Genomic DNA, 24,266 nt, shown 5'->3' with positions numbered 1-24,266 from the left:
GAATGACAATACATGGGGCAGCTTCACCTCTTCCATTAACCATATATTTGTCCTCGTATGCAAAAAGTTACTACTTTTAATGTGGAACTTCCTCTATCTCTACTATTTATAACTCTAGAAAATAAATGGAGAATGAATGGAGTGGTGAATGTTACACAAGCACCATTTGTATCCCTATTTCTTCTAATAATAGGAAGGTAAAATAGCCTCTAACAGTCCCAATTAAGCATGAACAGTCCGAAGTATTTCTGTCATCCCATTTCCAGTTGCTTTACATTTCCTAGGTTTTCTCTCTCCCCACACAAACAAATAACCCCCCTTGTCCTCCGCTAGTGTCCATGGAGTTGAAAATACAAAAGTAGTTTATATTCAATCAGCATTGAACAGACGAGAATATAGGGCAGAAATCCAAACTGTGGCAGTCTCTTCTAGCTTGTGTGTTATCCTTCATTACTTTTTGCCATCTTGACCACACTTTGATGTTGCTGGCCCTATCTAACACAGTTTTATCAGTAAAATATTGGAGGGTATGAAGCAACACTTCTGGAATGTTAAATGACTCTATAATAGAAGCAACAACAAACATTAAAAATAGTTTGTATCCTGAAAACTCATAATGACTCTCCACTATCTTAAAAAACAGTTTCACAGCTTCAACTGTACATTTCTCAATAGCCAGATTTACCAATTTTCAATTGTTCTGTGTCAAACTTAGAAACCTGTTCTCTTCAATTGGTGTAGAAGATGTTGATTAACCACAATGGGAAGAACCATGAATCTATATATATAAAAGGGTAGTGACATTTCAGCCTAGGACAAAACAACAAAACTACACGTCCCAGAAACACTAAACTTGGCAGCACAACCCCTCATCCATGCCTCTACGTTCATACAACAAACAGCTCCAGCTACTCCAGAAAACAGCCAGGCTTTGGGGCTGCAAGGCTATTCACTGCTATCTATATATATAAAAGGGTAGTGACATTTCAGCCTAGGACAAAACAACAAAACTACACGTCCCAGAAACACTAAACTTGGCAGCACAACCCCTCATCCATGCCTCTACGTTCATACAACAAACAGCTCCAGCTACTCCAGAAAACAGCCAGGCTTTGGGGCTGCAAGGCTATTCACTGCTATCTATATATATAAAAGGGTAGTGACATTTCAGCCTAGGACAAAACAACAAAACTACACGTCCCAGAAACACTAAACTTGGCAGCACAACCCCTCATCCATGCCTCTACGTTCATAAAACAAAAAGCTCCAGCTACTCCAGAAAACGGCCAGGCTTTGAGACTGCAAGGCTATTCACTGCTATTCCACCTGGCCAACAAAGGATTCCCATAAGCCACAGCAACGCGTGGCTGGGCACAGCTAGTATAAATATATAATTTTTAGTGCATATCCCACCTTGAGACTCAAAAATGTTGATATAACCCACTAAGTCTATTTTAAAAGTCCTGGAGTGAGACTTAAGGTCATGACTGTACTTTTTTCAGGGTCAAAAAGTTAACATATTACCTTAGGTAAAGATAAAGGTTTTCCTCTGACATTAAGTCCAGTCATCTCCGACTCTGGGGGTTGGTGCTCATTTCCATTTTTAAGCTGAAGAGCCGGCATTGTCTGTAGACACCTCCAAGGTCATGTGGCCAGCATGACTGCATGGAGCACCATTACCTTCCTACCGGAGCGGTACCTATTGATCTACTCACATTTGCATGTTTTCGAACTGCTAAGTTGTGGCGCAGGCTGGTGAGTAGCCTGCTGCAATAAATCACTCTGACCATGAGGTCATGAGTTTGAGGCCAGTCCGTGGTGGGGTGAGCACTCGTCAATTAAAAAATAAAAAATACCCCCTGCTCGTTGCTGACCTAGCAACCCAAAAGATAGTTGCATCTATCAAGTAGGAAATAAGGTAAAGTGGGGAGGCAAATTTAATTTATGACGTTGGAATGAGGAAGTGCCGTCACAGTGGATGATGAAGCAGCTGCTCCCCCCTGTGGCCAGAATCGAACATCCCCTCAGGAGAAGGTTAAATGGCCTCTGCGTCTGTCTCTGTCTTGGTTCTGTGTATATGGGCATTGAATGTTTGCCCTATATGTGATCCGCCCTGAGTCCCCTTCAGGGTGAGAAGGGCGGAATATAAATACTATAAATAAATAAATAAATAAATAGGTTGGCAGAAGCTGGGGCTAACAACGGGTGCTCACTCTTCTCCCCGGATTTGAATCTGCAACCTTTCGGTCTGCAAGTTCAGCAGCTTAGCGCTTTAACACACTACGCCACCAGGGGCTCCAACATATTACCTTGCTCCATAATAAAAAGTACTAAATTATTTGATTCACCCTTTAAAAAGTATGTGACCAAAACACATAAAATGTGTGCAGTTGTAAGTGTTTTGTAATATTTTAATTAAAACAATGAACATTCCCAATTTAAAGTAGGTTGATTGGTGTTTTGCTGTATTATTAGGACCATTTAAGTAAAAATTATAAATAACTTGATGGACACACACAGTGTATTCAAGAAAGAAAGATGTTATCTCTGAGTCCCTTATAATATATATCCCATAGAGCTGTTCATTCCACCTATCATCCAGTTATACTTATAAGCTTATTGTGTAGTGGGATCATAACATGGCATTAGATTTACTTTATCTCACAAGAAGCACATGTTGCCTTACTTATTTGTACATCAGTTATCCATCCATGTGTCAGTTTTAGAAAAGGAAATAAAGATGCAAGTTCAATCTTATTTTTGTGACACCTATTTCCCAGGAGCAGGAAAATGTGCAGTTTTGAACACTGTCGGATGTCAAACACAGATGAGAAATGATTGCTTCTAAAAATAACTAGTTATTTTAACTATTTTTATTCATCACTCTGCTACATCATAATCATGTGAATTTATTTTTTCCTGTTCCATCATCACCATGAGTGGAAGAAAGTCTGAAGCTGAGAAATTCTCACTGATTATTTTTTTTAATAAGTAAAACTTTTATACGTTTGGTAAAAATGATCCTATGCCAAATTCCATATAGAGTTTGTGCAATTACTCCGTTCATATAATTTTACAAGAGGGTTTTGATATTGTCAAATTCAATTCTGATGTGTAGCAATGGTATCCTCACGCTTTACCAGAACTAGAGACCTCAACACTGTTGTGACTACATTCTAGCTCTGTTTACCCAGTTTCAATCACCACACATGAAGGAGAGTATCTAGTTTTACTCATTCTTTTGATGCTTTTCTGACAAACTGGCAAATCTGTAGAGATACAGAAATTGGAATTCATTCCCTTCGGATCTGTGGTTTCCAATGTGAGGAAAGTGACAGAGCTAGGTGCTATCCTCTACACATGTTGAATGTAACCAAGTGAGCAGCACCTGAACAAGGCTTACATCACCAAGTGACTCAGAAACAAGACCCACTTTTCATTACAGTATATTCTCCCCTATCTGATATTCGTGGTGTGTGAGATCAATAGCAAAGCCAAAGGATGCCCAGCAAATATTATGACCCTGGGAATCAACCAAAGCATGTTATGGTCTGAGTTAGAACAGAGTTTGGCAAAGTCACTTTTTTGAAGTACCCTCCAACATTTCACAGATGAAAACTGGGACAAGTGTGGTCAAGTAACATCATAGTGTAGTGAAAATAGCAAAAGTCAATTATTTATGCCAGGAACTAGACGGGGAGTGTGTCCCTGCTGGTTCGGCCTTCGATACTGTTGATCACGGTATCCTTCTGGGATGCCTTGCTGGGATGGGGCTCGGAGGTACTGTTCTGCAGTGGCTCCGGTCCTTCCTGGAGGGTCGTTCCCAGATGGTGTCACTGGGGGACACCTGCTCGGCTCCACAAACATTGACTTGTGGGGTCCCGCAGGGTTCAGTTCTGCTCCCCATGTTGTTCAACATATACATGAAGCCTCTGGGAGAGATCATCCGGAGTTTCGGGGTACGATGTCATCTGTACGCAGATGATGTCCTGGTCTGTCACACCTTCCCACCTATCACTAAGGCTGTTCAGGTCCTGAACCGGTGTCTGGCCACTGTGTCAGATTGGATGAGGGCGAACAAATTGAAACTGAATCCAGACAAAACGGAGGTCCTCCTGGTCAGTCGCAGGGCCGAAGAGGGAATAGGTTACAGCCTGTGCTGGGCATGGTTGCACTCCCCCTGAAGACACAGATTCACAGCTTGGGAGTTCTCCTGGATTCATCGCTGAGCCTGGAACCCCAGGTCTCGGCAGTGGCCAGGGGAGCCTTCACACAACTCAGACTTGTGCGCCAGCTGCGCCCGTTCCTTGGGAAGTCTGACTTGGCCATGATGGTCCATGCTCTGGTTACATCCCGTTTGGATTACTGCAACGTGCTCTACATGGGGTTGCTTTTGAAGACAGCCTGGAAGCTTCAACAAGTACAACGAGCAGCAGCCAGATTAATAACTGGGGCGGCTTATAGAGAGAATACCACCCCCCTAATAAGCCAGCTCCACTGGCTGCCAATATACTACCAAGCCCAATTCAAGGTTCTGGTTTTTACTTATAAAGCCCTAAACGGTTTTGGCCCAATCTACTTGTCTGAACGTATCTCCTCCTATGAGCCAGGAAGATCCCTGAGGTCATCTGGTGAGGCCCTGCTCTCGGTCCCGCCTGCCTCGCAAGTGCGGCTGGCGGGAACGAGGGACAGGGCTTTCTCGGTCGTGGCCCCTTGGCTGTGGAACACCCTCCCCAGTGATATACGGCAAGCCCCAACCCTTCTGAGTTTTAGAAAAGCCCTGAAAACAGGCCTATGTGCCCAGGCTTTCGATGATTAAATGATAAAGACGACCCGGACTGACTTACGGCCACAGTACGAGGATATTGGATGAACGGATTTTAACCATGTTTTATATTGTTTTAAGTGTTGCAATTGGATTTTATTCATTGCTTTGTTTTAACTATGTGTAGGCATCGAATTGTTGCCAATTGTGTATGCCGCCCTGAGTCCCTTCGGGTGAGAAGGGCGGGATATAAATGTTGTAAGTAAATAAATGAATACACACAAATGAGGAGAGGCTGCGACTGAAATTTAAGTTTGGTCTGTGTAAAATCAATGTGTAAATTTAATGTTGCCATATTTTTGTTTTGTTCATTTTCACAGAAAATAGTTTCATGTCTGAGCTAAATGTGATGGAATAATTTATATGAAACAAAGTAGACTTTGAAATGCTGTATAAACAATCAGATGCAAGGTAGCTTCTGGTGGGGAGCTTGTGATAATTACTTTTTGGGACTACAATTCTGACAGTGGTAGTGCAAAAATTAACTTTATCAGGCTCTGATCTTATTTTGTATGCACACATTGTATTTAATATCTGCACTTAGTCGTAGTGTCCATACTTTGCAATATTCATTAGATGAAAACTGGGTCACATGTGGCTGAGATGGCAATATGTGATTGAGATGGCAAATGTTACTAACAAAGAAGAACATGAGAGTTAGAAGAGGCAGCAACTGTTCACGTTCACTTACTCCTACAGGGATTCTGCTTCCCCCGTCTTCTTTCCCATTGAATTATTTCCACTTTTAAATCATTTTGTATAAATTGGTTTAATTTCCTTTTAGATTGTTAGATTGTTGTGGCCAGGCCATTACAGAAATCAAGGCTTCCACCAAAGAAATGGAAAGACTTCTAACAGTCTCTGTGGACTCCAGCAGATGGGGCTTACCCTTTTGATTTGGCACATTGGTTGAACAAAATATCTTTAATTTTTCCAGTGCAGAGAAAAACCATTCTGAGTAACTAGTCTGCCCTCTTATGCATCAATATTAAATATTTATTGAGTTTTTGAAATTATTGCTTCTATTTCTTTTGTTCTTTTTGTTCCACAATGTGAATACTTCTTGGTGTGTAAAATGCTTTGCTTGCTTTTTGAGCCATGAATGTGACAGTAAGCATAGGTAAACATGGAGGCATCCTCTTTTTAAATACCTGGACATGGAAAAAGAGAAGGATCAAGAAAAGAGAGATGTGTTGTTAAATTTAGATTAGAGGAAAAGCTCAGAAATAAATATATTTGATCTGCAGTCTATGGCAATCTATTTTGATATACGGTGGAAGGAACAGAAACCTGAAAGGGATGGCCTTTCTATAACAAATCTTCTTGATTTCCTAATCATGATCTGGGCTGCAGTGTCTAGAAAGGTGGCTTTGAACCTAAGTTCAAGTACTTATTCAACTATAAAAAATATAACTATGTCTCAGGAGAATTTCCATCTCAAGTTTTCAAGAGTCATCTCAAGAGTCAAGTTTTAATTACTATTTTTAAACAGTTATTGGCAAAAGATTTTCCTAGGCTCCATCATGCAGACATTGACTCAATTCATCTGTTTATTCATACTAACAAATTACAGTGATCAGAAGAAAGTATGAGCTTCACTGTAGCTCACAAAAAGCAGCCTCTAGTGGCAAATATACCTGCCCTCCCAATGTTGGAGTATTCCTTTGCCTTAGGACCTCATCACACTTAGTGTTATAGCCTGATCAGATTCTGAATGTTCAGAAGATGAGCAAGAAGGTGCTGGGATAGCTTCAAAGGGCCCAGAGGAGAATAGAAGTGGCCTAGATTGTTTTGGAATCTCCTGGTAGATGGGAGAAGACAATATCAGTTCTCATGAGAACCTGCTAGAAGCACAGGCTGAAAGAAATGTGGGAATGAATGTTTGTCTTGGTCACGGTGCTTAGAATTGCGGAGACAAAGCATGCAACAAAGACAGACTCGCCTTTTTCAGATAATTAGAGATAAGGAGAGGAAAAGCAGGTGTGTGAGAAATGATGTCATAGGAGAGATTGTGGTTTTATAAAGTGGTTCCTACTGGTACAATCCTTTGTGAAAACCACATTGTTTTCAGGTGAACAGCTCGGTTTTGGGCATTTGTTCTTGGAATACATGTATTCAAGTTTCTAAGGTTGCTTCTAGTTCATGTATGGCATAGGTTGCCTATCTTAGATTTATGCTATCTTTTTAATGGATATATTTGTGGAAGGATTCTGGAGACTGTATTTGAAAGGATTTTGGATCCTCAGCTATCTTGGAAATACACTTTTGAACTTTGATTCTCTGTGTGTGTGTATGTGTGTGTGTGTGTGTGTGTGTGTGTGTGTGTGTGTGTATATATCCTTCTTGTATTTACTGGATTACCTGGGCAGGGTGTGGTTTGTGGTGAAAATGTGTTTCAGGGCTTGTGCAACACTCACTAATGTAAGTGTCCTAGGATACTTGCCAGCCAGTTGAGGGATGGATGGGCACGTAGCCCATCACACAACATCCTTCAGTTTCTGGTGGAGGCCCTGCCTCTATGTGATGGGGAAGCATTGCCACACCGGAACAGCACACAGGACAATGGAGTCACTCCGCACGCCTGCCATTTTACCATGCTTGCTGGTAAAATGGCATAGGTGTGTGTGTATGTGTCTGTGAAAAGGCCCCGTCATAAAGTTAAAGATAAGACTGCACTTTTAGGAGACCTAGTAATCAAGGAGCATATATCTCATATATATCTGGAGAGTAGATATGTGTCAGCTGAATATATTTTCTTCTGAAGGAGCATGTGAGAACTTGTGTTATTGCATCCATTCACCAGTTATTCATTTTTCATAGTATTAGTGGATTAAATTTTCTTCAGTATATCCCTGAACCTAGTTGGAATAGAATCAGAGTGGTCCAGGCCCTTTATAGCAGTACAGCATTATGTGGTTTCAAGTCATTTCTGATTTATGGTGATCCTGTTGCAAACCCATTACAAGGTACACTGGGGCTGAAAGCCAATCCCACCTAGTGATTTTTCATGTTTTAGTGCAGTACACTGATCTCCAGAGTCATAGTCCAACACTCAAACTACTATGCCACTCTGGATCTCTATCTCTCTAAATAGCTCTCTATAAATATCTCTATATATAGATATACATGGATATAGTGGATCTACAAACAATTTAACAATAAACAATTTACTTGCAGTGAAAATACACAATTTAGCAGTTGAACTAATCACATTGTAAAAGAGATTGTTAAGAGATTAATTGCTCAAAAACAATCATTTAAAAAGTATAGAATCCTTTTGATGCACATTTCCTGTATTGAATCTTAGAATATACCTGGAATCAGGGATGTTTTTCATATTAAAGAAAACATCTTGCCCAGGTGTTCTGCCTAGTGTGAAATTGAAATAAATGATAGTATTTTATGGTAAAGCAGCTGCTCAAGATATTTATCATGTATGCTGAACTGAAAGATTGAAATATTTCCCCTCTGTTTCCTTTTGTTTCTAAAGGGCAGGTTCTTCAGACTTTAGATCAATTGAACCTAAGCATGCAGACACTTGTGTACTTTACCTCTGATCAAGGGGCACATATCGAAGAAATTTCAAGCAGTGGAGAAGTCCATGGTGGCTATAATGGAATATATAAAGGTAGGAGTTGATGACTACTCTCATCATTTCACCTCACAAAATTAGAATGGTTAATTGAGCAATTGTAAATTTTCTGGAACATTGCAATTAAAAAATATCCAAACAAGCATTTAGAATAGGACAGTGAATATTAATGTTAATGCAAAGGAAAGCAACCACTAAACAAGGGTTGTCTTCTGCCCCTTGGATAAAACCTTTAACATTTAGAGGAAATATTAGGATGGATCTACATTGTAGACTTAATGCAGTTTGACACCACTTTAACTGCCATGATTCAATGCTATGGAATTCTGGGGGTTGTAGTTTGATGAGTTACTAGCACTCTTTGGCACAAAAGGCTAAAGACCTTGTACAACTCTCATGCTTTCAAAGCATCGTATTGAGCTCTGGCAGTTATAGTTATGTCAAATTGCATTAATTCTACAGTATAGATGTACCCTTCAAGTAGTTTAACGACCCAAGGGATTTGGTAATCACTAACCAGCACTAGTGGTAAAAACTGGAGAGATAATGAACAGTGAAGTAATGATGTACCACAGAGCTTTGCATGTTGAGCAGTTCATTTCAGGTAGGGATGGAATTTATTTGCCAGTACAAAGGATTCCAATACTAAAGAAACTCTATAAGGGAGAATACTATCAACTACAAGGCTACTGAGAGTTAAAACATTCAAATACACCTGTGGCCATCACCACCCCCTGGATCGCTGCAGCGCCAACCAGGGGGCAGTAGCACCCACTTTGGGAATCACTGGTCTAAATCCAGAGAAGTCATGCTACCCCTCTATTCTGCCTTGGTCAGACCACACCTGGAGTACTGTCCAATTCTGGGCACTGCAGTTGAAGGGAGATGTTGACAAGCTGGAACGTGTCCAGAGCAGGGCGACTAAAATGATTAAGGGTTTGGAGAACAAGCCCTATGAGGAGCGGCTTAAAGAGTTGGGCATGTTTAGCCTGCAGAAGAGAAGGATGAGAGGAGACATGATAGCCATGTACAAATACGTGAAGTCATAGGGAGGAGGGAGCAAGCTTGTTTGCTGCTGCCCTGGAGACTAGGACACGGAACAATGGCTTCAAACTACAGGAAAGGAGATTCCACCTGAACATCAGGAAGAAACTTCCTCACTGTGAGAGCTGTTCGGCAGTGGAACTCTCTCCCCTGGACAGTGGTGGAGGCTCCTTCTTTGAAGGCTTTTAAGCAGAGGCTGGATGGCCATCTGTTGGGGGTGCTTTGAATGAGGTTTTCTTGCTTCTTGCAGGGGGTTGAACTGGATGGCCTGTGAGGTCTCTTCCAACTCTATGATTCTATAATAAACAAGGTGGTATGTTTGTTAAAGAAGTAATATTTATTTTCCTTGGGGGGAAAAGAAGAGAGGAGGTGATCAGCAAGTAACCCTTTCATTTCATTATGTCTTTTCCATTCCCAACCTCTGTGAGATCTCAAATTTGTTTTAGGTATCACAAAATCGACAGCACAATATGAACAGATATTATTCTGCTTATATACTTTTTGTTTTCATTTCTTCAATTTTTAACTGTAACGTCTCATATTTTTAAATTCATAAATGGATATAAGGGCTGGGTTTTTGTATCAGAGGTAAAGAGCTACATCAGCTTCTGAAATTGGGTATCTAATTAGTTTAATGAGCTTCTCAGGCTCAAGAGAGTCTAAGCAGACGTATCAAAGTGCTGGTTGCATCTGTTTATGAAGTATTTTAAGAATTTAAATTCAGAAAAAAATTAAAGTAATGGCTGAGTGTATAATTCTGTATCATTCAAAGTTTGTATGATTAGGGCATTAAAAGAGAGATGTGGAAATTGTAATGCAATGTTTTAAATGAAATTACAGTACTAGTTACTGCTGAAGGGTGGGGAGGGTGCATAAATAAAAGCAGAATGTCCAATTTCTAAGTGCCAATGTGTATGTTACTACAGTGATGTGGCTGCTGTTTTCCTGTGGCTGTATTCATTTTCACACTGCTCTAGCAACATTTGTAAAGATGTACATAAATTCAGAAAAATGCACATAAATGTACATAAATACAGATTTCTTCTTGCATGGCATTTCTACTCTAGCATTCAATCTTGAAAAATCAGCTCTTATTTTTAACATTCTGTTCTGTTCAAGGCAGTCCAGATGCTGGCAGTCCAGATGCTGTCCATCAGGTTCTGGACTGGGGTGACTCAGATCATTTTTACTCCACAGAACTGTTTTTTGAACATTCCCTTTCATCTTACTTACTTTCTTTCATTTTGTTTTTCCCTTAATCTTAGTCAATCCTGAAAAACCAGGTTTAGAGAACTTAGAATATTGTGGTGAAGATAGTCATTGTCAACACATGTGTAGGAAGACAACCCAGTAGCCTATTTATGGCAAAAGAATTATTTTCTAGATAATTATCAATATGCCAGATGGGAGTAGAGTAGGTGTGTTCAAAATGCAATGCTCTATATGTTGTTGGACTACAGTCCTAGCCAATATTGTCAATGGTAATCTAGTTCAACAATGTCTACTGTGGCAAAACATTAGCCCAAACCAATATAACCTATGATGAGTGGTTTTACAGTTTCATAATACCTGCAAAGCCACACTTTGTCCACCTCTGAAATAGATGGAAGGATAAGATATTTCATTGCATTTTGCATACAGTCATCATCTTGGATTTCAGATACCCCCAAGTCCCAAATACAAAATATTTCCTTTTCATATCTATGGGGGGGGGGGGGGGAGACATGTCATGGTTTTAGGTATATGTACTCTTTACATTTTAATTTGAAACATGCTGTTGTCAGATTATAGAAAAAGAAATTAGACTGTACTTTTCTATCACTATGGTGATTTGATTAGGATTTTCAAAAGTGTTTCTTCCACATTTGAACAAATGAATATGAATCTAACCAATTGACCCTCTCATCTAAGATGCTGAAATCTACTCAGTGATAATTGGAACTAGCCTAAATTGAAAGCTCTCCAAAGTTCTTCACAACTGGAATTCAATCATGTAACATGATGTACAGCTAGATCTGTGTCAGAATGATGTATAAAAAGCTTTTGAAAATAAAGTAGCTGTCTTGAGCTAGCTTCGTTGCATCAAAGTCTTGACATCAGTTGTTTGAACTGAAGTCTGAAGTTGTGAAGATAATCACAACCAAAGGCTTTGGTAAAATCAGAAACTGAATTTTGAAATTTGTAAGGAAAGCAATACTTATCAACAGTGTTTTCACTTATGTTTATGAAATGATTGTATTACATTTTGATCATAAGAGGAGCTCCCAAAGAAATTTAATAATTACAATTACAATCAAACAATATAATACAATGGAAATTGAGGGCAGATAGCAAAAAAAAATATTTTAAAGTTAAAGCAACCTGGTTAAAAAAATTGAATCAGCCTCAGATATTTTATACTACATTGTACATAAACCCTGACCATTGACCATACGTGCTATTATCTTGTCTGGGTTGTTGTTATTATTTATTTACTTTACTTTTATCCCACTTTTCTCCCTTGTTTGGGACTCAAAGCAACTATATGGGTTATACTTCAGAACTTTTGGAGGATACAAGGATGCTGTCTCTGAATTACATGATTAAGTCAAGGAACTCAGGGATCTGAGATACTGAAACCTAAACTACACAGCAAAAGAAATTTTAGCTCAAAGACTTGCAAATAAAGAATGAACTTCACATCACGTCAAAATATTTATATCTTGTTGTTTATTCATTCAGTCGTTTCCGACTCTTTGTGACCTCATGGACCAGTCCATGCCAGAGCTTCCTGTTAGCCGTTGCCGCCCCCAGTTCCTTCAAGGTCAGGCCAGTCACTTCAAGGATACCATCCATCCATCTTGCCATTGGTCGGTCCCTCTTCCTTTTTCCTTCCATTTTCCCCAGCATCATGATCTTTTCCAAGCTTACCTGCCTTCTCATGATGTGGCCAAAATACTTCAACTTTGCCTCTAATATCCTTACCTCCAGTGAGCAGCCAGGCATTATTTCCTGGAGTATGGACTGGTTGGATCTTCTTGCGGTCCAAGGCACTCTCAGGATTTTCCTCCAGCACCAAAGTTCAAAAGCATCTATCTTCCTTCGCTCAGCCTTCCTTATGGTCCAGCTCTCGCAACATAAGTTACTATGGGGAATACCATTGCTTGGACTATGCGGACCTTCGTTACCAGTGTGATGTCTCTGCTCTTCACTATTTTATCAAGTTTTGGCCATTGCTCTCCTTCCAAGAAGTAGACGTATTCTGATTTCCTGGCTGCAGTCTGCATCTGCAGTGATCTTCGGGCCTAGAAATATAAATTCTGTCATTGCCTCCATGTTTTCTCCCTCTATTTGCCAGTTATCAATCAGTCTGGTTGCCATAATCTTGGTTTTCTTGATGTTAAACTGCAACCCAGCTTTTGCACTTTCTTCTTTCACCTTGGTGATAAGGCTCCTCATCTAGGGTTTCTTAAATATTTTTCACCTTCAATATCTGTTTGGTATGCACTAAAATCCTTTTCGATTGGTTATTTAGCTATTTCAAACTCATTTCAATTTGAAATGATGTAAGTCTGTCTCTTATCTTTATTTTAAAAACATACTCACAGGCCAGTCCTATGTCTCCTGAAAATGGAATTCCATTGAATTTAACTGTAACCACTATTACACCAGATATGTGTATAGAGATTGCTCTAGATAATTTTATGTTCTCAGCAATGCTGCCAGTTATTTTTTGTGTTGGTGATTGTTCGTATGCTTTCATATAAGATTTTATATCACCACTGTCTCAATATTATTGTTGCACCCCAGGCCTCAAAACCCCTAAGACCCCAGAACCATGCAAAAGTCCAGAATATAAACAGTTTATTGTAAAATATATCAAAAGTATAGGGAAAATGTTGGGATAGAGAAAGAAAATATATATCCAAAAAAAGTTTAGCAATAAGCAATAATCCAGTAGGAATCCAAATGTCTCAAATAGATTAAAAGGTAATACAGACCAGAAATAGCCAAAAATCACAAGAACAGCTTAAGGCCACAAGCAAAAGGTATCCTTAGTAAAACTTGATCATGAATATAAAACAGTAACAAAGAAACTATCAAGATACTTGAATCCCAAACCAAAGGGCTTGACTTAAAATTGGAACCAGGAACTCAGGCCTAGTTTCTTACTCCATATGCTATGTTGCCTGATCTAACTATAAAGTAAACAACTCACCAGTTAAAAGCCATTCATGAAAGCATTACATTTCCCATGAAATTTCAACATTCCCACACAAACTCTCCGCCCTGCAATGCCTATTGTTTGCTCTGATCTGTAAATGAATGCCTGTGTTGATTTCTGTATCTTCTTCTGTATCACTTAATTCTCTGCTTCTGCTCGACTCCTCCTTATCTAATGTCTCTGGCTGCTTTGCCTGACCTTGAAGGCCTGCACTTTCCCAGTCAGCTTCCTCAGTGAAAGAACATAATTCCCTTGACTTAAATCTTCATCACTTTGTGCCCCCAGAAATCCCACAGGCAATCCCACAATCCTCTATAAAACATCAGTGAACCTATCAGTCTCAGGTTGATCTACAACAATTATTTAGATTGGAGACACACGGTGATTCTACACAGACACTATAATCTAGTTTGGAAGTGGATTAATAGTGGATTAACAGGACCAGTTTCACTGTGCAGTGCTTACACAAATGCCTCAGGAACTGGTTCAAGTCTGAAACTGTGGCCACAATATCCGCTGGTTGCAGATTGGAACCATGCATATCCATGTCCATTCAGAATCAGCACTGGACCATGGCAGGGCCCAGGAAATAAGAACAAAGGGATGGAAAGCAAGGGTTCCGATTGGAATTATGTGGTTTCTTCTTCAGATGATGCAATTGTTTACCTTCTGGTCAGCTGTGTTTTAGCATTTTTTAAGTGCTCCAGGAGTAGGAGTGTCCTGACAAGTGCTCCACATTTTCCAGACTGAAGATAGTTCAGCATGGAGAATACTCTGGCTGCAGCACATTATTTTTTTAACATAGTCCTTTTGGCTTGATGCATGCTGCAGCATGCATTTGGAGTAATAATAATAATAATAATAATAATAATAATAATAATAATAATAATAACTTTATTTTTATACCCCGCTCCATCTCCCCGGAGGGACTCGGAGCGGCTTACATGGGGACAAAGCCCGACATATAAAACAATAAAACAGTGAAGCGAATATTTCAACAATAAAACATCAACATCAATAAAACCATCATAAAAAACAACATACAGCATAAAATATTAAAAACAGAAGACTAAAACACGGATCTGGGCCAAGGTGCAGCATATTTCAACATGGGAGAGGTAGTTTCTTAGCCTAAGTAGTCAACAAAGTGTATAGTAATAATGGCAGAGTATCCTATTGTTAAATGGGCAGATAGTTCGAACCTGCAATAATTAATCATCGAAGGCCTTTTGGAAGAGCCAGGTTTTTAGGCTCTTCGGGAAAGAGAGGAGGGTGGGGGCCAGCCTGATCTCCTTGGGAAGCGAGTTCCAAAGTTGGGGGGCCACGATGGAGAAGGCCCTCTCTCTCGTCCCCACCAACTGCAAGTGCGAGGGTGGTGGGAGCGAGAGAAGGGCCTCCCCCGACGAGCGAAGAGAGCGTGCAGGTTCATAGGGGGAGATGCAGTCTCTAAGGTAGGTGGGTCCCAAACCATTTAGGGCTTTGTAGGTGATAACCTGCACCTTGAATTGGGCCTGGAAGATAAACGGCAGCCAGTGGAGCTCCTTAAACAGAGGCGTTGAATGTGCCCTGTAATTCGCTCCGGTTAGAAGCCTGGCTGCCGAACGTTGTACTAATTGTAATTTCCGGGCCATCTTCAAAGGCAGCCCCACGTAGAGCGCATTGCAATAATCCAGTCTAGAGGTAACTAAGGCATGGACCACCATGGTCAGATCAGACTTCTCGAGGTATGGTCACAGCTGGCGCACAAGTTTTAGTTGTGCAAAGGCCCTCCCGGCCACGGCCAATACCTGGGCCTCAAGCGTCAGCCCCAAATCCAGGAGGACCCCCAAGCTGCGGACCTGCGCCTTCAGGGGGAGTGCGACCCCGTCAAGCACAGGTTGCCACCCAATACCCCGATCAGACGCACGACTGACCTGGAGGACCCCTGTCTTGTCAGGATTAAGTCTCAGCTTGTTCGCCCTCATCCAGGCCAACACAGCGGCCAGGCACTGGTCCAGAATCCGAGGGGCTTCCTTGGATTTTGGTGGAAAAGAGTAGTAGAGTTGGGTGTCATCCGCGTAGAGATGGCACCATACTCCAAAACTCCAGATGACCTCTCCCAGCGGTTTCATGTAGATGTTAAAAAGCATGGGGGACAGAATGGAACCTTGCGGGACCCCACAGGTCAAAGGCCAGGGGTCCGAGCAGGTGTCCCCCAGCTTCACCATCTGGGAACGGCCCTCCAGGAAGGACTGGAGCCACTGCAAAACAGTACCCCCAAGGCCCATCCCAGAGAGCCGACCCAGAAGGATACCATGGTCGATGGTATCGAAAGCCTCTGAGATGTCCAAGAGAACCAGCAGGGTCACACTCCCCCTGTCCAGTTCCCTGCGGAGGTCATCCACCAAGGCGACCAAAGCCATCTCGGTACTGAACCCAGGCCGGAAGCCAGACTGCGATTGGTCCAGAGAATCCGTATCTTCCAAGAATCTCTGGAGCTGGGAGGCAACCACCCGCTCTAAGACCTTGCCCAGAAATGGAAGGTTAGAGATTGGTCTGTAATTACCGAGGTCAGTCGAATCCAAAGAGGCCTTCTTCAAAATCGGCCTAACCACAGCTTGTTTTAGGTTGGATGGAAATTTACCCTGCGCCAAAGAGGCATTAATTATAGACACAAACCAATCAACTAACCCACCACTGGCCTGTTTTAAAAGCCAAGATGGGCAAGGGTCAAGGACGCAGGTGGTCGCCCTCACCGCTCCAAGAATCTTGTTCACATCATCAGGTTGCATAAGCTGAAACAAATCCCACAAGATCGAACAGACAGATCGATCTTGTGGGATTGCATCAAGGCTGGCTTCTAAGTCGGAACGAATCTGAGCGACTTTGTCTGCAAAATGGTGAGCGAACTCGCTACACTGAGTTGCCGAGATGTCAGGTGCCCCCCCCCACCCCCAGGAGGGTGGAGGAGCTCCCCGATGACCCAAAACAACTCTGAAGATCTATTAGTTGCAGACGCGATGCGGGCAGTCGAGAAGACGTTCCTGGCTCCCTGCAACGCTGCGGAATAGGCCCTAATAGCGGCCTTAGACTGTGCTCGGTCAGATACGTCAGAGTTCTCCGCCAGCGGCACTCTAGTCTCCTTCTCGCACGTTTCATCTCTGCCAGCTCCCCGGTGTTTGTGGACACCCTACTCTCAAGCCAACTTCTATGTGCATTATATGGCCTGTGTAGAACCACCCTCATGCAGTTCAAGTCCCAACATTCAGAGATTAACACAAATTTTGCGAACTTAACCTTGTGTAACCACATTCTTGCTAAATCTTTAAGACTTTTAATGTTAAGTTGGATATGAATTCTCTCTTCTATTTATGACTACTTCTTTTGACAAAAAGCTTTGGAAGGAACTTACTTGTGGAAGGCGACTTTGCTCATTCTCCTTCCTTGTTACAGCCCCTTGCAGCCCCAACAAATCTTCCCTGTTTGCTATCCAAGACCTCTACAGCAGATTTTGAATAGGGGAAAACCAACTATATAAAGAGTGGAACTAAACAAAGTCCTTACCCTTCTCTCAGAAGCAAACTCTGGGTGGTATTGTATGCCTTCCAGTCAATTCCAACTTAATGGTAATTGTTTTGTAAGCTTTTCTTGGCAAGATTTATCCAGAGGACGCTTACCATTGTCTTTCTCAGAAAACAAGAATGTGTTACTTTTACAAGATCAAACCAGTAGGTTTCCAAGCTGTGCAAGGATTCAAAGTCCTAGTCTAACAATTAAATCACCTTACCATGGAGTCTGAGTAAAAGCTGTTATACAGATATTATTTTATAACTTCACTTCTCATCCTCTTTCACTGTCAGTAGCTTGGCTCTCCTCCTGTCTCCTCCTTGCCTTGAGGCTTCAAAATGTTTGGACTTAAATGTCCAGAATCCTCCAATAAACATACTCACTAGCCATGCTAGCTTGGGGACTGCAGGCTTACAAATTTACTTTTCCAAGCTCTGCCTTGCTTATGTGCCACAAAACCTGGAGTCAAATATTTGACAGTTGTCCACAGAGTGTATAAAATATCTATGCTCAAAGTTTTCCCAATCATGTTCAAACAGACTCAAGGATTAGTTAACTCCTTTGTTTTCAATATTTGATGAGTTTAAGTAAAAGGTAGTTTGAAGCTGAATTGTTGTGATTTTATTTTCAGGTGGAAAGTCTACAAATTGGGAAGGAGGGATTCGGATCCCTGGTCTTCTCCATTGGCCTGGAGTGTTAAAACCAGATACAAGTATTGATGAACCAACAAGTAATATGGATATATTCCCCACCATAGTTAAACTTGCTGGGGCCCAACAACCTACTGACAGGTAGGACAGTGGAATTTGTTGTAAAAAATGCATGTTTGGTAGGATTGAAAGTACTTTGAGACCTCGTATATGTCTCTTAAGTTCAGTTTTATTTATTATATATTGTACACATTTATAGGAGCAATTTCTTCATCTTATGACTGAATTGTAGTTACACACAGATGTTCTTTCTAGGGTTTGGTTGACCAGACCTTTTATACATCATTTTTAAAGTTTCTCTATCCCTACATACAACTCTGCCTTGCTGAGCTCCAAAATCAGAGTTTTACTCAAAATGATTGAAAATCAATCTCCCACCTCAGCTGCCCCAGCTCCTTAGAAAAGCAGTCAGATCTTCTCAGTGAAGTAGACATATAATCTGTGAACATCTCCTTATTAATGAAAGATGTAGGATCTTTTGAGCACCAAGAAATCATCACATGTTAGAACTATTTTTGAACTATATTACTCCAGAGTGCTTGGAGGAGAATCAGACATGATCATTTGGAAAATCCAGGACTCCATCGTTTCAGATAGGTGGACACTTTAGTCTCGCCTTAAATGTACAACAAAGGAGAATATAACACTTTCTATAGCAACATGTTTCTCCATCTAATATATTTTCCCATTAGGACATTTTTGCAGCACAGGGATAGTATTAAGGTAAAATGAGATAACATTTGGACAGGACAAAAGAGAATTGAAGTACGGATGGACAACCCTATGCTACTTTGTCACAGTCATGTCATACAAAAAAAAACATTTTTCTGTTCTTCACTATTGCAGTGTTTGGCAATTTTCACTCCATAGCTAAATTTCCAAGCTTTTCCCATGAACCGTCAAGGACTTTGATCTTTCTGTACTATAATAACACAGTAGCAGTATTTTTAATTGCTTTCCCTCCTCTTTGTAGCTTAAGAAGATGGGTTTTTCTTCCTGACAGTTCTCTATACCTGTCTTACATGTTCTTTTTGATCAAGCTATAGATGTTTGGGCATGATGCCAACACCATTCTGTTCTTTCTTATATACAGTCAATAAATCACCAGCTGTGAACTTTTCCCCACAGATTTAAAGTCATACTGCTTTGACAAGTAGTGTTCATTTGCATCATGCAAATTTAAAACTGATTTACCTTATCTAAATTCAGAATATCTTTTCCAATCTTTGTTCCAGCTAGCAAGTTAGTTAACTTGCCATATGCTACTTTTCAGAAGCTTTCTGGTTCAGTTAAAACCCTACTACAATCAGACCTCCACATTTGTGGATTTGACGTTTGCAGATTTGATTATTCATGGATTTGATTAAAATGTTCTCTTTAGAAGTCTTTAGGTCCTCTAATGCAACTGGCATAGCGATCTTCATGTGGAAATTGATCATAGAATCATTCTAGACAACCTTGAGTTTCCTAGACAAAATGCATCTCTAGGAATCTGCCAGACCTCTAGTTTGATCTGGCATACGCTGAGCATAGAAATCACACTGGAGAACCTAGAGATTCCTAGAGAGGTGTTCTCTTAGGTTAAAAGAAAGCAATTTTATTATTTGTATTTTTTCACTTTTGTGGGGCTCCTGAGCCCTAACCCCAGTGAATGTGGGGGGTTGGCTTGGCTGTAGTTTATGGATGGTCTTGGGAGTCCAGCCTTGTTTACATGCTCCTCTTTCTTTCTTTCTTTCTTTCTTTCTTTCTTTCTTTCTTTCTTTCTTTCTTTCTTTTCTTTTCTTTCTTTCTTTTCTTTCTTTTCTTTCTTTTCTTTCTTTTCTTTCTTTTTTTCTTTCTTTCTTTCTTTCTTTCTTTCTTTCTTTCTTTCTTTCTTTCTTTCTTTCTTTCTTTCTTTCTTTCTTTCTTTCTTTCTTGTAAGATGCATTCAGGACTTTCCAAATATCTTTTCCTGCCTCATGTAGAACAGAAAGTTATATTGCCCACCCAACTAAATTAATGAACATAGTACCAATGAAAAAAGCTCATGGCTGGGGCCCAAATGCAAATATTTCCAGTCCAAATATGAATTCTTCCCCCATTGGAAATATCTCTAAAGTCTCCAAATTTCTAGCATTTTGTAAATGGAGATATTGAAAATTATTCGGATCTTATATTTGCTGTGTTCACTGTCTTGGTAGTCAAAAAATATTATTCAAGGGGGAAATGTTTTTAGTAAGGGCAATGCCTTCATTTCAACCCCCTTATACACACTTTACCTACTCCCTTGAGTTCCCAATCTGATAGCCACATTTCCCAACACTAGCTGTAAAAAAAAAAGAGAAATAATAACATGGTAAACAAATATTTGTTACTCTTTCATGAAACCTTAACTGAGAGACCTTAACTGCTGTGTTTTATGTGTAAAATATAGAGAGAGTTAAGGGCAACACCAGATTTCTACTGGAACCTACTAGGTTAGATCCATAATTCTCAACTCCCTTCCTCCTGATGTAAATACATTTGCAGCAGATAGATGTCCACTGCTGAAAATTAATCATACTTAGTCACCTCCAGTCAATGCTTATTTAAGCCTTTGTTCTTTCTATTTTCTTCAATCTAAGCTCATTGTTTTCAGCAGCTTAAAATGTCGCAGAATGGCTTAAAATGTCACAGAATCATAGAACTGAGAGAGATTACAAGAGCCATCCAGTCCAACCCCCTGCCTTGCAGGAATATACAATCAAAACACTTTGTCCTTTCCCATATTCAACTGATGAAAAATGTTAATGCAAACTCTGCAATACCCCAAAGAGAATTATTGTCAGTATTTTAAGCACTTGCAAATTATAGAGCATAAGTCTGAATCTCACTGAATTGTTATTGTTTACAGTTTTCAGTGTTAATTTATGATGAACTAACATTCCAAAAATGATTCATTCTTTACCACCCTTTAGATTTCCACACTTAAACCACAACGCTGTACACATACCCTGCTCAAAATATCTGGTTCCAAAACAAATATTTGTAAACCTTTCAAAAAAACAAAACAAAAAAAAACCGCCTAGAATTCCCCAGCTAGAAATGATTCGGAAAGGTGTAGTTCCAAAATCAGGAACTTGCTCTTCTTTGGAGCCACATAGTCTTGGGGACATGGAATATTCATCTTTAATTGTGCTTGCTGCATTTATAAGATGAACGTTAAATCTAGTTAGCTTGCACATGACTTGGTCCATCAGATTTTGCTTGATATCAAACTATTCTGAGTGCAAAGAGAGCATAGCTACATTTAATTTTGCATAGCAGAAAATGGAATTGAGGGGAAGAGAATTACCAGCTGACAAACCAAAGTGGCATTTCAGCAGAGCTGCTGTCAAGAGATTCTTCTCTACAGCTGATGATTTATCAAGTGCTTGTAGGGAAAGACAGGAAAAGAAGGGTAAAGAATGTGTAAGTTTAGATCCATCACTGCCTTGGGATATTTAAGGCAAGCAGTAACTTTGCCGTCCTTTCGTTGGTTCAGTCATCTTGATGTATTCAACTTTCATGGAAACTTAGCCCCTTAGAAAGGTTTTCACCCCATAGGAAGGAACCTTTTTGTACCAAATTTTTGTGTCACAATAGTACAGTAATCATTTGATTTAAAATGAATAGTGGCAATTGCAATACCAGAATAAAAAGCCCAATGAAAGAAATCAAACGATGTTTATTGTCCATCACACAGAGCAAGTTTCAATAATTTATATAAGGCTTATGCTCAGGGAGCATTTGGATTCTGTGGAGTTTGCTTCTTAGTGAAATGTATTACAGTTAGCACTGTTTTAAGCATATGATTAGATACATAGCTAAACTGGCCATTAGTCTAAGCTAAATGGAATGAAAACTGTGCATTAACCACCAAAAAGGTACTTCCTTTATCATCAAATTATGGAAAATGTGATCAGCTTGTCATTTGTCCAAAGAGTCACATAACAAGTCATTGTCTAGTTAGAGTGAAGTTCATAATGTGGCAATATCTTTATTGGGTCAACCAAGAAGGCACAGATAACCATGTAAATGTTTCCTAATTGGTCATTACAAAAATAGAAGGTGGAATTAGATGCCGATCTGGAATTTTCACTAGCAAAAGTGAAATTATGCAGCATCTCTCATTTAGTGTGAGAAAACAAGAATAAGTTAGAAAGGAAGGAAAAACTGCCTGGGGCTTGACAGGTTTTACAGCTATCCATTATATAAGGTGTAGCTTTATAATAAACTTCATTGTGATTTACCTTTCTTGCCTAACTTACCTCAAGCAACATGTCACTTTGCTTTTGCTGAAGCTATTCAGAACCCGAAATCCTTTAAACTCCTCACTACACATGGTTCTGAAATCGAGCTAGAATTTGGAGGTCTCCTTCCAATAGAAAGGGACCTGAGACCCTCCAAAGGGTTCATTGCCGCTGGTGAGAAGGAGAGAGCCCCTAGAATCAGAATTTCCCAGTTCCCAAATAAATCTCACCAGTAGGCTGAAGAAAGAGCACCAAAATGTTTAATACAATCCAGTTGGATAGGATGTCAAACCGCAATCATTCGTCAAGCAAGACATGACATACAACACAGTACAGCCTTCTTTATAGCAAAGAAATGGGGCGGCAAGGTTTGAATTTCCTGCCCCACCTCCCTCAGCTGGCTTCATGTTGATTGGTCGTCTTCATCAGCTGGAAAGGAGGAGCGCATGCCTCGCCCAATCAGGGAGCCAGCCATGCTTTGGCTTCTCACCCAGTCAGGAGCGAGGGGGTGGTCTGAGCCATAAACAAAGGGCTGCTGAGTAGATTTGTGAATGAATCAATGGTTCTAATATGTACTTGATAGGCACCAATTACTCAAGAGTCCTCAAGGCACCCAAGGATTATTTTTAGTAATGAAAATATACATATTGGGTCTGATGTGGCTGTCAGAATCTGGTTTTCTAAAGACTGGATATGTAGACAGATAAGTGAGATCCTGTCAGTCGTTCCGGCCAGGTGTGAAGACAAAGGAAAGGCAATTGAGACAACCTTGGCTTTCCGAAGGCCTGTTGTCCCAAAATTTGAATATGACAAGAAGACCAAGTAATCAATTCCTCTTTTGAGCGACCTGCTCCGAGACTCAAAAGGGGAGACCAGTGTATATTGTTCATGCAAGGTATTTGATTGCGTCCTTTCTGAGAGGATTTCCATTCTCAGGAATGCAGATGACTTTTCTGCCAACCAGGTCAAACAGAGGTGATCCTTAATATTTCATACATTGGGACATAGGGGGGAAAAGGAGACATATAGGGATACATTGAATATATTCACAGAATCAGAAGTCATATTGCCCACTCCCACCTACCCAAAAGTCCAGGGTAAATCCATAAGTTTCATAGGAAAGTACAGAATCCAAGGGGGAGGAAGAAGGGGTTTCATTGCGTGTCTATAGCATAGCCAAGTTATCCAAGGTTCAGTGGGAGGAGAGGCCGATGGAGACTTTGATCATAGCCTGGGGCAAGCCAGTTACACCCAGGTCGAGACATGTTTGGCCAGAGTTCACAGTGAGGTCACTTTGCTTATATATATATATATATATATATATATATATATATATATATATATACACACACACACATACACACACACACACATACACACACACACACACACACACATGGGGGAAAAGACATTGCACAAGGAAATAATATAGGTAATAAGAAACAATAATAAAAATGTGTGTCAAAGGTGATACAGAGAAGCAGAAAGATAAGCAGAAGAATACATTTCAAATTTTTGAGAAATAAGGGCAAGATTGTAAAGCATGTGGTTTAAAATTGACTTTTTTCATTTGCTAACGTTTTGCCTGGATATGCCTCAACTCTAAACAAAAAGGGAGTCCTTTTGTTTGTGAGTCACTTGGGCAGGAAAGGATTAGGAGAGTCGTTATCTCTTGCCTCAAGCTAAAAGGTCAAACACCCTTTGTGCCAGGGTTTTAGTAAATCACAGTAAACTCCAGTAAAATATCTCAGTTACCTTCTGCTATAAATATATGAAATATAGGACATAAAGCCTTGATTTTTGAACTATCTTTTACAAAGTCCTGGGGGGGGGGGGGTCACCTCAATCACAGTTCTGGCAATATCTGCATTGGTTCGTAATTCTGGCATGACACCTCCTCGCAGCTTTGAATGTTAGTTTTTATGTCTAGTGTTAAATGTCAGAAATGGAAAGTAGAATAACTGAATCCATTAAGTTATTAACTCAGAATTGTGACATTGGGCCAGACCATGGGATATGCAGAGAAAGGCATGACCATCATTGACCATAGGGAGACATTGTTTGTTTCTGGCTCCTTCAAAAGGGCTTTTTACTA

At 40.3% G+C, this 24,266-nt stretch overlaps 1 protein-coding gene across 6 annotated transcripts in view; it reads left to right on the top strand.

The window, feature by feature from the left end:
• Positions 1-24,266, top strand: part of sts (steroid sulfatase) — a 130,212-nt gene that overhangs the window by 67,069 nt on the left and 38,877 nt on the right. For all 6 annotated transcript variants that reach the window (XM_008107169.3, XM_062975302.1, XM_062975301.1 and 3 more), the window contains 2 exons: positions 8,316-8,453; positions 17,843-18,002. In XM_008107169.3, the coding sequence (XP_008105376.1) occupies positions 8,316-8,453; positions 17,843-18,002 (298 nt within the window). The remainder of the gene's footprint in view (positions 1-8,315; positions 8,454-17,842; positions 18,003-24,266) is intronic.

The sequence above is a fragment of the Anolis carolinensis genome, chromosome 3 (assembly GCF_035594765.1).
Source record: "Anolis carolinensis isolate JA03-04 chromosome 3, rAnoCar3.1.pri, whole genome shotgun sequence".
Classification (NCBI taxonomy): Eukaryota; Metazoa; Chordata; class Lepidosauria; order Squamata; family Dactyloidae; genus Anolis; species Anolis carolinensis.
The sequence above is the reverse complement of the archived record's forward strand: the minus strand, read 5'-3'. Positions and strand labels throughout refer to the sequence as shown.